Here is a 15619-nt window from a genome sequence, read left to right as displayed (position 1 = left end):
AAAGCAGAAAGTCAAATTATCCGTGTATGTAGATTACATTTTTTTTTGTACATGGAGAAACCTAAACACTCCACCAAAAAAAAAAAAAAAAACCCTATGAGAATTGATAAACCAATTCAGTACAGTTGCAGGTTACAAAATAAACATACAAAAAACAGCTGTTTTTTATAAGCTAATAATCAACTCACTGAAAGAGAAATCCCATTCACAATAGCCACCAAAAATCAAATATTTATTAATAAATTTAACCAAAGAAGTGAAAGATATTTAAAATGGAAATTATTAAAAATTGATGAAAGAAATTATCAAGGACAAAAAAGGAAAGATAGTCCTTGCTCACGGATTGGAAAAATCAATATTATTAAAACCATTAAAATGTCTATACTCCTTAAAGAAATCTACAGATTCAGTATAATCCTTAGCAAAATAGCAATGACATTCTTTGCAGAATTAGAAAAAGCAGTCCTAAAGTTCATATGGAATCACAAAAGACTCAGAATAGCCAAAGCAGTTCTGAGCAAGAAAAATCAAGTGAACACATCACAACATATGACTTCAAAGCATACTACAAAGCTATAGTAATTAAAAAAGCATGGTACTGGCATGAAAATTAATACAAAGATCAAAGGAACAGAATAGAAATCATTCCACATGCATAAAGCCAACTGTGGAAAATAGTGTAGACATTTCTTTAAAAACTATAAATAGACTTTCCACATGATTCAGCAATTTCACTAGTGGGTGTATAACCAAAGAAATGAACACATTGTATCATAGATACCTGCACTGTCATATTTATAGCAGCACTGTTTACAACAGCCAAAATTCAGAATCAACCAAGGTAGCTATCATCAAATGACTGGATAAAGAAAATGTTTATATATATATATATATATATATATATATACACACACATATATGTATATATGTTATAGATATGTATATATGTTATATATATAAACACATACACATTGGAATATTATTCAGCTATAAATAATTTAAATTTTACCACCTGCAGAAAAACGGATGCAACTGGAGGACATCATGTTGAGTGAAATAAGCCAGACCCAGGAAGACAAATATGACATATTCTCCCTTATATGTAAGCACTAAAAAGTTTTCAAAAAAGAAATAAATTCCCATGTGTGTCAGTATTAATTCAAATATAGTTTTGTGAAACTTTGTTTTATACATTTTTAAAACCAAGGTAGGAATATTACTTATTATAATTTTAATGATCTATGATTACTTTAAAATTTATATGGGTGAAGTGGTCATTTTTCCATTCAATCATTGTTGTAGCCATTGTCTATATTCCCACTAAACTAGGGTCTTTTTGATTTTTACATATTAAGCTTCTTTTTTGCTTTCTTTTTAAAAAGAAATTTAATGAGTAGAAATATAAATTTAATGAATAGAAATAGGAACTTAATGAATTTCATAGATACAGACTTAAGAACACAGTGAGCTTCTTATTTGGTGAAGTATTAAGCCTTTTTACAGTAATGTAAATTAAAACTATGTTATCTCAAAAACTAAAAAAAAAGGAAGATGGAAGGGAGGTGGGAGGGAAGGGGAGAAGGGTGGAAGGTCAGGTAGAATATCATCATGTTCTTCAATTGTATGTACAAATTACATTGAATCTGTTAAAAACAATTAAAAATAAAAATTAAATAATTTTTTGATAAAATATAAAACAAGCTGTAAGTTTTCTGCAGTATTATTACCCTTGTGAAGATATCCAAACGCTGAACTTCCTTCAACAACTCATCTTTTTGTGTATCTTCATACATGTTACAATAGAAAAATATAAAACTTATGTGAATATCCAAGTTTTTAAGTCAATTGATAGGAAATGACAATAGAAAGAAAATAAATATGTTTATATAAGTCATGAATTACAGAAAAAGTTTTAGTGTTCTATTTAACAGTAGGGAAACTATAGTTAATGCTAATGTACTATATTTTTCTCTATTAAAATCAGAAGATAGGATTTTGGAAACTTTCATAATGCAGATGTGTCAAATGCTTGAAAGGTTAAATATATTTACTCTGGTTGGATATTACACAATATGCACATAGAACCCCATAAATATGTACAATTATATATGTCTGTTATAATTTAAAAATAAAAAATTAAAAGATTATATATATGAATAATTTAAAGGAATTTATTTTTGTTATTATAAAGACCAGGATGTTCCAAGATCTGCGGTAGGATAGCTGGAGTGCTCAGAGTGCCAGTGGTGTAGTTCTAGAGCACATGGAACATCTGAGAAGCAGAAGGGCTGGTATAGGTTCTAGTACATGCATACACATATAAATACAATCCTCAAAATCAAGGGAGCATTGTGGGGAGTTTAGGAGAGAAACTCCTTGGCCAGGTGCTAGCAAGATATTTGGTGCATCTCCCAAAATATAAAATCCCTTCCTGTCATAACTCTGCTGAACTCTAATATAGGAGTTGTTTCTTTTTCTCCCTTTTTTGCCAAGGTACAAGAAAAAATTTCTCATTCAAAATTTAGAAATTTAAACAACATTGATATTATCACTATGCTTTAACTGTAAAATTATACCAGTTCATAATTTACCAAATAAAAGAATACTAAGTTCAAAAAATAGGTGGTGAGTTATGGAAATGACTTTTACCCAATGAAGTACAAGGAAAGTTTCAAAATCCAAAGCTTTCAAAAACCAGACCTCTGGTTTCTAAAAATAAGTTTACTCAGTCTTAAAGACTACTGACCAGCAATCTTTTTAAATTTAAATTTAAAGTTTTAGATTTTTAAAAGAGATTCAATATAATTCATGGATAGAATTCTAAGCCTACAGTGATACTCCATTCCTCAGTCCCTCTGTCCCTCTCGCCCCCTCTTTTCCTTCTACTCTCCCTCCCTCTCCCTCCCTCTCCCTTTCCTTTTTTTCTTTTTTTAGTTTTTGAGATAACATTTTAAATTTACATTGCAGTGAAAAGGCTTAATACTTCACTGAATAAGTCATTTAAGAAGCAAAAAGCAAATATCCCTAGTTTAGTGGTAATATAGACAGTGGCTATAAACAGTAATTGAATATATAACAAATTTCAAAATAATCACAGATCATTAAAATTATAATAGCGTAATATTTTTTTTTTTTGACAGGCAGAGTTAGACAGTGAGAGAGAGAAACAAAGAGAAAGGTTTTTCCTCCATTGGTTCATCCTCAAAATGGCTGATACGGCCGGTGCGCTGCACCGATCTGAAGCCAGGAGCCAGGTGCTTCTCACGGTCTCTCATGCGGGTACAGGGCCCAAGCACTTGGGCCATCCTCCACTGCCCTGGTGGGCCACAGCAGAGAGCTGGACTGGAAGAGGAGCAACCGGGACAGACCCGGCGCCCCAATCGGGACTAGAACCCTGAGTACCGGTGCCGCAGGTGGAGGATTAGCCTAGTGAGCTGCGGCACTGGCCGTGTAACATTCTTAACCATTGGTTTGACAAAAGTACCAAATAAAGCTTTACAAAACCATATTTGCAGCAATACTGATACACACAGACATTTCTTTTTTCTTTCTTCTTTTGTTTGTTTTTTTTTTTTTTTTTAAATGGTAGCTCCCACTTATAAAGGGGAACATGCAGTATTTGTCTTTCTATGTTTGACTTAGTTCACGCAACATGGTGTCCTCCAGTTGTGTCCATTTTGCTGCAAATGATAGAATTTCACTTTTTTAATTGCTGGATAATATTCCATTGTGTATATATACTACATTTTCTTTATCCATTCATCTGATGATGGATATCATGGTTGATTCCAAATTTTAGCTACTGTGAATGGTGCTACTATAAATAGTGGTACAGGTATCTCTTTGATACAGTGTTTTCATGTCTTTTGGGTATATACCCAGCAGTTAGATTTCTGGATTATATGGCATATGATCCAGAATGCCAAACCTTTTAACCCTATCTAGCTATAAACCTATCTAGCTTAACCCTACCTAGCAAAACTTCTTAACCCTACCAAGTTTAACCCTATTTTTATTTATTTATTTATTTATTTTTTGACAGGCAGAGTGGACAGTGAGAGAGAGAGACAGAGAGAAAGGTCTTCCTTTGCCGTTGGTTCACCCTCCAGTGGCCGCCGCGGCCGGCGCGCTGCGGCCGGCGCACCACGCTGATGCGATGGCAGGAGCCAGGAGCCAGGTGCTTTTCCTGGTCTCCCATGGGGTGCAGGGCCCAAGCACCTGGGCCATCCTCCACTGCACTCCCTGGCCACAGCAGAGGGCTGGCCTGGAAGAGGGGCAACCGGGACAGACTCCGGCGCCCCGACCGGGACTAGAACCCGGTGTGCCGGCGCCGCTAGGCGGAGGATTAGCCTAGTGAGCCGCGGCGCCGGCCAGTTTAACCCTATTTGACTATAAACTTTCCCACTGCTCTCTCCCCACTCCCACCTGCCCTCCCCTAGCAGCCTCTGGTATCCATACTATACTTTTAAATTCTATGAGAAAACCTATTTTTCAGACTCCATGTCAGTGAGATCATGTGATATTTGTCTTCCTATGCTTGGCTTATTGCACTTAACACAGTGATCTCCAGTTCCATTCATTTTGTTGAAAACGAGAGGATTTCAACCTATTTGTAGATGAGTAATAGTCCCTTGTCTTGACTGTTTAGGGACAGTTTTCTTCAAACTATTTGTTGAACACTTTATTTAGTACAGAGTTAATTTTATGTGTATGAAGTTAATTGAAAATAGGTCTTAGTAAAAAACAAGAATGGGAAGATGAGAGAGAGGAGGAAGAAGGGTGTCAGGGTGAGTATTATGGGAAGAATCACTGTTTCTAAAGTTGTATTTACAAATCTCATGAAATTTGTATACCTTAAATAAAACTTTTTCTGGGAAAAAAGAGATACTATAAAGTACTCTACATTTCTGCTCCATTCATACAACTTTTTAAATTTTGATGCTAAATTTGACTTCTTCCAATATAGCCTGTCTTAACATTCTAATGAAATTTTTACAATTTTTAGTCTTTATAATAAAGATATAAATGGCTCAGACACAAAGCTTATAATATTAGAGGATTTTGAATTTGTAAAGGTACTATTACCTGTGAGTTTTCTACCTTCTCATATTTCTTTTTACTTGTTAGCCTTTCTTCCTTTAGGCTTGAGGTACTCCCATTTTAGCATATCATGCAACACAGGTCCAGTGGTGATAAATTCACTCAGCTTTTATTTGTCTGGCAATGTCATTATCTCTCCCTCATATGTGAAGAATAGCTTTGATGTGTGCCATATACTTGGGTGGCATTTTTTCCTTCAGTGCTGGAAAAGTCGCATTCCATTCCCTTCTGGTCTCTGAGGTTCCTGTTGAGAAGTCTCAGTCAGGTGAATTGGGATTTCCTTTACTGGTTATTTGCTGTTTTTCTATTGCAGCTTAGAGAATCTTAAACCTATTTAACCCCAGACTGTTCACAACTTGTTCCCACAGTCACAGATACCCCAAAGGTGTTTGACAAGTCCAGCACTCTGCCAGCAACACATACAAAAATTATCTCTGTCCTTGTCCCTGGAACACAGGTTCTGCTTATTGCTGGGAAAGTCTACAGCCTCAATATGTGACCACCATCCAGGGTTAGAGGCTGTCAGGTTTTAAAAGGTGATGCGTATTTGCAAGGTAAACTAGGCTCTGAGCTCTAAGCTGTGGTTCTAAACTTTCTCTCCTGGCCTCAGTGTGAGGCTAGAGCTTTGCTTTTTCCCAGCATTCAGGGGAGGGCTGTCAGAGGCCACTGTTCACTGACTATTCACTCCTAGATAGAAGCCAAAGGTTCAGAGCAGGAGGCCCAGTCTGATCTTCTTCACTACGGGCCTGGCTCTCGGATTCAATTCATTCTAGCTCTCTGAAGCCAGAGGCATCTTTCCAAACAAACATCCTAGGAGTTAGAAGAGAGGTGATATGGGCAACTCTTCTCTTCTTGCTTTCTTTCAATGAAACTTTTCTGATGATTATAACAAGACAAGGTCCTGTGATCTCACACCTAGCTCTCATGAAGGCAACTTGTTGTGTATGCACAGCTGTTCACATTGGCATCTCAGTAGGGAGTCTCACTGGAGCCTCTTACTCAGTCAACATTATTCCCTGTGATCAGCCTAAGATATATGTATATATATATATATACACACACACACATCCACACACACACATATATATATATATATATATAAGTATATATATGTAGTAGTTTAGTAACACAAATGATGGGGGGAGAGGGAGAAAAAGAAAGAGGGCGGAGAGATAGAGCTAGAGCAGAGGAGAGAGAGAGGGAGAGAGAGACAGAAAGAAAGGGAGGGAGAGACTTTCTTTTAATTAAAAAAGATGACCTCTTTTTTAATTAAAAAAGAGCTGGTGCTGTGGGATAACTGGTTACACTGTGGTCTACAGCACCAGCATCCCTAATGGGTGCTGGTTCAAGTTCTAACCACTCAAACAAAATCCAACTCCCTGTTAATGTGCCTGAGAAAGCAGTGGAGAATGGCCCAAGTGCCTGGACCCCTGCACTCATGTGGGAGGCCTGGATGAAGCTCCCGGCTGCTGGCTTCAGCCTGGCCTACCCCCAGACTTTGTGGACAGTTGGAGAGTGACCAGCAGGTGGAAGACCCCTGTCTTCTCTCTCTCTTCTCTCTTTCTCTGTGTGTATATGTGGGTGGGTGGGTAGATCTGTATGTCCCACTCTCTCTGTAACTCTGTCTTTCAAATTATTGAAGTAGGTCTTAAAAAAGATGACTTCTTCATACAAATTACACTTAGAGCTCCAATAACATTACCATAAAATGCCAAATACAAAAAAAAAAAAAAAGGAAAAAAACCCCTAAGTGCTGTTAAGGGTGTAGATAAAGTGAGACACAGTCTAATGGATCAATGTAGATGGAAAGACCACACTGGAAAACTCCTTTGGAGGATCTACTGAGATGCACATACATTCAGAAATGTCACTCTGTGTACATTACATAATAAAACGCGTTCAAGACTTGTCCACACTTTTAATGTACTTCAGAACAACACTCCTTTTAAAACCTGAAAAGTACTTTAAGGTTTTGTTCACATACTCACCTGCTGATGGACAACTGGCTTGTTTCCAGTTTTTGGCTATTTTGCCTAAAATTCATGGGTGTGCAAGTCTTCCTGGCAACATAGGTTTTCATTTCTTGGGGGTTAGTACCTGGAGGTGGAACTGCCAGGTATAACGGAATCTTGAGGAGCTGCCAGACTGTTTTTTGTGACTTTGCCACTCTTATTTTTAAAGATCTCTTTATTTATTTGTGAGTCAGAGTTACAGAGACATAGAGACAAATGCACAGCCAGAGACAAGCAAGAGATCTTCCATCTCTAGTTCACTCTCCAAACGGCTGCAGCAACGGGGACAGGGCCAGCCAGGCAGAAGCTGGGAGCCACTTCAACTGGCTTTCCGATGTGGATAACAGGGGTCTAAACATGATGGCCATCCTTCAGTGCATTCCCAGGGAAAACCACTAGTAGAAAGCTACCAGAGGAACAGCATATGGCTTTTCCCATGAGCCATAAGATCAGCAGCCCCCAGCCCTACCGTTCTTCACCGCTGGTTTCCCCAGTTGTTAACTGGGGTCTACACCGTGCTTTTGACTTTGTGTCATTAGTACGCTTTCGAAAGAGGTGGTCTGAGGAGTCACGGTGGGGTGGTGGGCTTTCACCACAAGGCAGGCAACAGAGTGCCATTGTGACGCAAGTCTCGCGTGAAGGATGCGAACCCAGGCGTCACGGTTGCCAAGGAAACCTGACGTCATCACGGCGTCTGTGACGACTGACTTTGGCACAGAGGCCCAAGCGGCCTGGTGAGAGGAGCAGAGTCCCGCATTAGGGTCCGGGCGCAGCTGAGGCTCTGGGTGCCTGCGGAGGCACAGACCCTCCGTGAGGTGCAGGAGGCGAATGGGTCCCAGTTCTGAGTCGCCTCGTTCCTGCCCGGAGACTCCGTGCCCAGGTGCTGCGTGAGGCAGACAGAGGTAGGATCTTCCCGCCCCTGCCCGACTCCCCTCAGCCCCACCAGCGAGGGTGACGCCCTGCTCCGGAGTGCCCTGGAGCTCCTTCCCCCGCAAAGACACGCGTGGCAGGGTAAGAGGGTGGACTCAGAGTCCAGCGTCCTGCTGTCAAGTGGGGAGGAGAACGCCGCACCTTCAGTGCTCACATTTGCAATTTGGCCTCTGAGGGTCACCAAAGAATCTCCATATACTAGGATTTCCTGAGTGGGGAAGTTGATGAGCGGGTGAGATTGCATCCCACCCAGAGCTACATGCTTTGTTGCGGCCCTTGATGCCAGTCTAAGAGATGTCCTCTTTGCGTGCAGTGAGCTGTCCGGAAGCAAATGTGATCTGAACTTGCAGTAAATAGACACACATTTTACTGTCTATATTCATGGTGATCCGAGGCCCCCATGTATCTCCGACAGCTGTTGAAATACGCAGTTAGTGGAAAGGTATTCCTCGCAAGAGATTATGGATTATAATGTGAATTCTTTGCTGGTAACCATAGTTTTATCCGTTGTGTGAGTTTTATCCATTGATGAGTTGTACCCATCACTTATCCATCGATGAGTTTCTAAAAGCATCACAATTTTCCGAGGTACACGGGAGGCATACTGTTTATAAGGACTTAGGATTACACACTATAATAATGATCTGTCATTTTCACCATGTTAATGATGTCTAGCAAGGTTCTGTATGTTAACTGAAGCCTGCTAAACATTTCTGTGCCTGTATTCCTATGCTCAGTTTTGTACCCAGAGCCGGCTCCCCTCACCGTGCCCTCTGCCCAGCAAACAAAAGTTCTGAAAAGTAGATCAGGTTCTGTTTACTCTAATTTTATGCAAGCAGAATCAGAGAATTTGTACTTGAGGAACTGAAAGCGTGAGGACTGGCTTGTCTTATTCCGTCTTTGTGGACTTGTTTCAAGTTATTTTATTAGGAGGAATAGATGAAGCAAGAGAGACATTATTTCTTGTGTCACATACGTGTAGTTTTCTCTATTGGATCAAATCAGATTTTCAGTTCTACATTTTCGTTTATCTTGTACATGGCTATTTTTCTCACATGGTGTCATGATGATTCATGTAAGCTTTTGAAAAGCATCTAGGAAAACAAGTATGTTTGCATAGTTATTATTTTAATGCTATTTGTATTAAAATTGCCAATGGAGCCATCAGGAAACTAGGTGGCTGCTTACTATGAAGGAATATATTGGATACATATCTGTTGATCTGAGGATCAAGGTACCAAGATTTGTCGTTGTGATTTGTATAAGCATTCCATTGTCCATGTCATCAGTCTAAGATCAGGGACTTTGACAGAACTTTTGTGTCTCTGCATTGTCTTGGGCTTCCTAGAGACTCAATGCATTTTTGTGTGTTTGCGATTCAATACCTTTTTTAATAGTTGCTTAGGACATTTGGACCATGCCGTGCAATCCACTTAATGAAGTCAATTGAAAGTATGTTATCACAAAAATTAAAAGGAATAGGAAGGAAGGAGGAGGAAAGGAGGGAGGGAAGTATCCTTATGGGGGTAGCACTGTACATATGAACAACATGGAATCTGTTTAATTGATTGAAAAATAAAACTTTAAAGATTAAAATTAAGATTGTGTCACAAAATGTTTTTACACCAAAAATATTTATTTCTTAGTTCCATTTACCCATGAATTTGTAAAGGTTTATTTATTTACTTGAAAGGTAGAGTTATGGAGAGGCAGAGAGAGAGAGAGAGAGAGAGAGAGAGAGAGACAGAGGGAAAGGTCTTCCATCTGCTGGTTCACTTCCCAGATGGCAGAAACAGCCAGAAGTGAGCGAATCTGAAGCCAGGTGCCAGGAGGCAGGAGGCAGGAGGCAGGAGGCAGGAACTTCCTCCAGGTGTCCCACGTGGGTGCAGGGCCCAAATACTTGGGCCATCTTCTACTGTTTTTGCAGGCCATTGCAGAGAGCTGGATTGGAAGAGGAGCAGCCGGGACTAGAACGGGCGGCCCTATGGGAGGCCAGCACGGCAGGCCGAGGCTTAGCTCCCTATGCCACAGTGCTGGCCCCTAATGAATTTGTTGAAGCTTCTTATATTTCTCCTGTATAGATATTATAATCAGACTTTCAAAATCACGATTGATAATACATTTTAAAATACTAGACTCAGAAGTCTGTACCATGTGTTGTATATGACATCTTGATTTGTATTTACCAGAATTCCAGCTTAGAGAATTTGGAGGAAATTTGCCATAGTGGGAGTAATGGTGTGTGCATGTGCATGCGTGTATGTATTTGCCCTCCCGAACACTTACTTTTCTTGTAGAAAACTTTCTTTATTTCCAAGAACATGGAAGAGTTTTCCATTAGTTGCTATCTTCTATTTCTGTCTTTAATGTTCTGTAATCCTCATCATACAGACCTTTGACATCCGTGGTTACACTGATTCCAAGGAATGTGATTTATTTTGTAGCTGTTCTGAATGGAATGGGTATTAGAAGTCCTTTCTCAGCCATGGCATTTGCTTGTATACAAAGGCTATATTGGTTTCTGTGCATTGGTTTTTTATCCTGCTACTTTCGCGAACTTTTCTATGGGTCCCGATAGTCTCTTGGTGGAGTTCTTTGGATCCCCTAACTAAAAACCGCTGGTTTCGTCAGTTGTTAACTGGGGTCTACACCGTGCTTTTGACTTTGTGTCATTAGTACGCTTTCGAAAGAGGTGGTCTGAGGAGTCACGGTGGGGTGGTGGGCTTTCACCACAAGGCAGGCAACAGAGTGCCATTGTGACGCAAGTCTCGCGTGAAGGATGCGAACCCAGGCGTCACGGTTGCCAAGGAAACCTGACGTCATCACGGCGTCTGTGACGACTGACTTTGGCACAGAGGCCCAAGCGGCCTGGTGAGAGGAGCAGAGTCCCGCATTAGGGTCCGGGCGCAGCTGAGGCTCTGGGTGCCTGCGGAGGCACAGACCCTCCGTGAGGTGCAGGAGGCGAATGGGTCCCAGTTCTGAGTCGCCTCGTTCCTGCCCGGAGACTCCGTGCCCAGGTGCTGCGTGAGGCAGACAGAGGTAGGATCTTCCCGCCCCTGCCCGACTCCCCTCAGCCCCACCAGCGAGGGTGACGCCCTGCTCCGGAGTGCCCTGGAGCTCCTTCCCCCGCAAAGACACGCGTGGCAGGGTAAGAGGGTGGACTCAGAGTCCAGCGTCCTGCTGTCAAGTGGGGAGGAGAACGCCGCACCTTCAGTGCTCACATTTGCAATTTGGCCTCTGAGGGTCACCAAAGAATCTCCATATACTAGGATTTCCTGAGTGGGGAAGTTGATGAGCGGGTGAGATTGCATCCCACCCAGAGCTACATGCTTTGTTGCGGCCCTTGATGCCAGTCTAAGAGATGTCCTCTTTGCGTGCAGTGAGCTGTCCGGAAGCAAATGTGATCTGAACTTGCAGTAAATAGACACACATTTTACTGTCTATATTCATGGTGATCCGAGGCCCCCATGTATCTCCGACAGCTGTTGAAATACGCAGTTAGTGGAAAGGTATTCCTCGCAAGAGATTATGGATTATAATGTGAATTCTTTGCTGGTAACCATAGTTTTATCCGTTGTGTGAGTTTTATCCATTGATGAGTTGTACCCATCACTTATCCATCGATGAGTTTCTAAAAGCATCACAATTTTCCGAGGTACACGGGAGGCATACTGTTTATAAGGACTTAGGATTACACACTATAATAATGATCTGTCATTTTCACCATGTTAATGATGTCTAGCAAGGTTCTGTATGTTAACTGAAGCCTGCTAAACATTTCTGTGCCTGTATTCCTATGCTCAGTTTTGTACCCAGAGCCGGCTCCCCTCACCGTGCCCTCTGCCCAGCAAACAAACGTTCTGAAAAGTAGATCAGGTTCTGTTTACTCTAATTTTATGCAAGCAGAATCAGAGAATTTGTACTTGAGGAACTGAAAGCGTGTGGACTGGCTTGTCTTATTCCGTCTTTGTGTACTTGTTTCAAGTTATTTTATTAGGACTAGATGAATCAAGAGGGACATTATTTCTGAACACTTGCGAAAATATTTTTTGAATATTGAATACACGGTATTTGCTATTAAAACGTTATGTTTTGAAAACATGGTGATTGCACAGTGTTTTGTGAATCACTGGAGTAAGCTGAGGATGAAATGCCTAGAGATGTTTCTTCATATTATTTTAGTGTTTATTTCATAGGTGAATACAATAAGTTGAAGTGATAAAGCATTCCCAAGACAGAGGCTATGAACTGAATATTTGTGCCTCACAGACCCCATCCCCAGCTTATTTATATGTTAAAGCATTAATTTTCAATTTGATTTTTCAGAACTGAGTTCTTTTTTTTCCCCAAGAAAAGTTTTATTTAATGAATACAAATTTGGTAATTACAACTTTAGCAATATGGTGATTTTTCCCACCATACCCACCCTCCCAGCACGCTTTTCTTCCCTCTCCCAACCCAATCACATTCACCATTAAGAAAAAAAAAAAAAACTGTTCCTCAGCATTCAAAACAAGAAATATTGAAGTTAAGTGCCATTCAAAGTGTCAATTAAACTTCTACAGATTTCCTTTTAGGTGCTCTGTTATCACAGATAAGGGAGAACTTAAGATATTTTTCCCTTTTGGACTGGCTTATTTCACTAAGTATGATGCTTTCCAGATTTACCCATTTTGTTGCAAATGACTAGATTAGGTTTTTTTTTTTTTTTTTTTTTTTTTTTACTGCTGTGTTGTATTCCAGAGTGTACACATCCAATCATTGCTTTATCCAGTCTTCAGCTGGTGGGCATGTAGGTTGATTCCAGGTTTTAGCTATTGCGAATTGAGCTGCAATAAGCATCGAGATGCACATAACACTTTCATATGCTGATTTCATTTCCCTTGGATAAATTTCCAGGAGCAGGATGGCTGTGTCATAAGATAGGTCTATATTCAGATTTCTGAGGTATCTCCAAACTGACTTCCATACTGCTTTTAGCAGTTTATATTCCCATTAACAGTGAATTAGGGTGCCCTTTTCCTCACATCATCACCAGCATTTGTTTGTTGAATTCTGTGTGACAGCCATTCTAACTGGGGTAGGTGAAACCTCATTACGGTTTTGATTTTTATTTCCCTGACAGCTAGTGACCCTGAACCTATTTTCATGTGTCCATTGGCTATTTGGATTTCCTCTTTTGAAAAGTGTCTGTTTAAATCTTATGCCTATTTCTTCACTGGCTTGTTTTGTTGTTGTTGAGTTTCTTGATCTCTCTATATATTCTGGTTATTAATCCTTTATCAGTTGCATTGTTTGCAAATAATTTCTCCCATTCTGTTGGTTTCCTCTTCAGTTTCCTGAGTATTTCTTTTGAAGTACAGAAGCCTCTCAATTTGCTGTAATCCCATCTGTTAATTTCAGCTTTGATTGCCTGTGTCTGGGGTTTTTTCCAAAAACTCTTTGTGTCAATGTCTTGCAGGATGTTCTCTAATAATTCAATGGTATTAGCTGGCTCCGCAGCTCACTTGGCTAATCCTCCACCTGTGGCGCTGGCACCCAGGATTCTAGTCCCAGTTGGGGTGCCAGATTCTATCCCAGTTGCTCCTCTTCCAGTCCAGCTCTCTGCTGTGGCCCGGGAGTACAGTGGAGGATAGCCCAGGTCCTTGGGTCCTGCACCGACATGGGAGACCAGGAAGAAGCACCTTGCTCCTGGCTTCAGATCAGCACAGCGCCAGCCATGGTGGCCATTCGGGGGGTGAACCAACGGAAAAAAGACCTTTTCTCTGTCTCTCTCTCACTGTCTAATTCTGACTCTTTTTTTGTATCTTCTATTTCTTTCTTTAATGTTTTGTAATTCTCATTGTAGAGATATATGACATCCTTGGTTAAATTTATTCCAAGGTATTTGATGTATTCTGTAGCTATTGTGAATAGGATTGATCTTAGAAGTCCTTTCAGGCCGGCGCCGTGGCTCACTAGGCTAATCCTCTGCCTTGCGGCGCTGGCACACCGGGTTCTAGTCCCGGTCGGGGCGCCAGATTCTGTCCCAGTTGCCCCTCTTCCAGGCCAGCTCTCTGCTGTGGCCAGGGAGTGCAATGGAGGATGGCCCAAGTACTTGGGCCCTGCAACCCATGGGAGACCAGGATGAGTACCTGCCTCCTGCCATCGGATCACCACAGTGCGCCGGCCGCAGCGTGCCGGCTGTGGCGGCCATTGGAGGGTGAACCAATGGCAAAGGCATACCTTTCTCTCTGTCTCTCTCTCTCACTGTCCACTCTGCCTGTCAAAAAAAAATATTATTTGAATTTTGAATTCATTCAAGATTTTTCTTTAATTTTCTGAAGTTTGAATACAGTGCTTGATATTAAATTGCAGAAATTCTCACTCATTGTGACCTCAAATATTGCTCTTGTTACCTTCGTTCTTCTCCAGCTACTACCTGTAAGAAAGTTATATTTTTTGTAATTGTCCTGTAGTTGTTGGATGTTTTCTTTATTTTCAAAAATGTGATTATATGCTTATGTCTCTGAATTTGCCATCAGAACATGTTGTGAGGAATATTTGTGGTGTGTTAATGTCACATGAGTCTCAGTTAGTTCCTAGGGTATTTTTGAAAGAGCAGGTGATTGTTGTCTTTCTTTCCTGCTTCTCCTTGGCCAGAACAGTTACCATGGTGACTTAGTGACTTCTTTAGCATTTGGTGCAGACTGAGATTCCACTTAGAATTATTGCCTAGGTCAGTCCCATTTCAAACTCCACTGGGAGTCTAGCAGAGAATGTCCTGTAATCACACAACCTATATTCTTCTGTGGCTGACTCCCACCAGTCCACATAATGGTGTAATATTAACTTTTATTGGTAGGGTTCCAAGATGGCAGTGTAGGGAGGGAGCTTACTGCTCTAGCCCAGGAGAAGACAGTTTTATAAAAGAGGAGATAGTGTAGTCTCAGGGAAGAGTTCGGGAATAAATGGCAGAGGAAACACTACTGAAATTATTGGGACATGGAGGACCTATGTGGAGGGCGTGGGTGCCCATGGCTTGGGACTCCAAGAGCTGAGAGCCTACAAACCAGTGCTAGAAAGTGAGGTGAGATGAGACCGCAGTAGCCTGAGCCATTGGTGAAAGAGTGGCAGAAAGAGTCTAGAGGAAGGAGGCTTGAAGCCCCGTGGCAGAAAGTGCACCAGCCTAACTAGAGAAGAGAAAGAAAAAAAGGTACAGACAGGTTTCTTTCTCTCCGATTACCTTACAAAGGCATACAAGCCAGTAGAGCGGGAACTGTTTTGGACATATGTAACAACTGCACCGGCTCCTGTCTGTGCCTGGCAATTACCCGAGTGGAGACTCCTGACTCTGGTGGGGAGAAATAACAGGGGGCTAGGAGCTTGTGACTGTGTGAAATTTCTGAACTGAGACTGTGGGGAAAAAAAAACAAAAAAACAAAACTGAGCATGTGTGGGAGAACTCACAATGTGGCTGAGTCTTTGAGCAGTCTCAGTGGGAGACACCACAAACTTGTGGGTTCCTTGTTACTTGGTGAGAGACATTGCTGGGGAATCTGAACATACATTGAAGAATGCACAGATCCTTTGTGTGG

At 41.1% G+C, this 15619-nt stretch overlaps 1 protein-coding gene across 1 annotated transcript in view; it reads right to left on the bottom strand.

Moving 5' to 3' along the window:
• Positions 1-11575: 11575 nt before the first annotated feature.
• Positions 11576-15619, bottom strand: part of LOC149124659 (uncharacterized) — a 37378-nt gene continuing 33334 nt past the window's right edge. Inside the window, exon 12 of the mRNA XM_089303312.1 lies at positions 11576-11713. Within this exon, the coding sequence (XP_089159438.1) occupies positions 11576-11713 (138 nt within the window). The remainder of the gene's footprint in view (positions 11714-15619) is intronic.

This window comes from Oryctolagus cuniculus, chromosome 9 (assembly GCF_051225735.1).
Source record: "Oryctolagus cuniculus isolate XC-2025 breed Fujian yellow rabbit chromosome 9, ASM5122573v1, whole genome shotgun sequence".
NCBI lineage: Eukaryota > Metazoa > Chordata > Mammalia > Lagomorpha > Leporidae > Oryctolagus > Oryctolagus cuniculus.
Note: the sequence above shows the minus strand (reverse complement) of the source record. Positions and strands in the feature narration are given on the sequence as shown.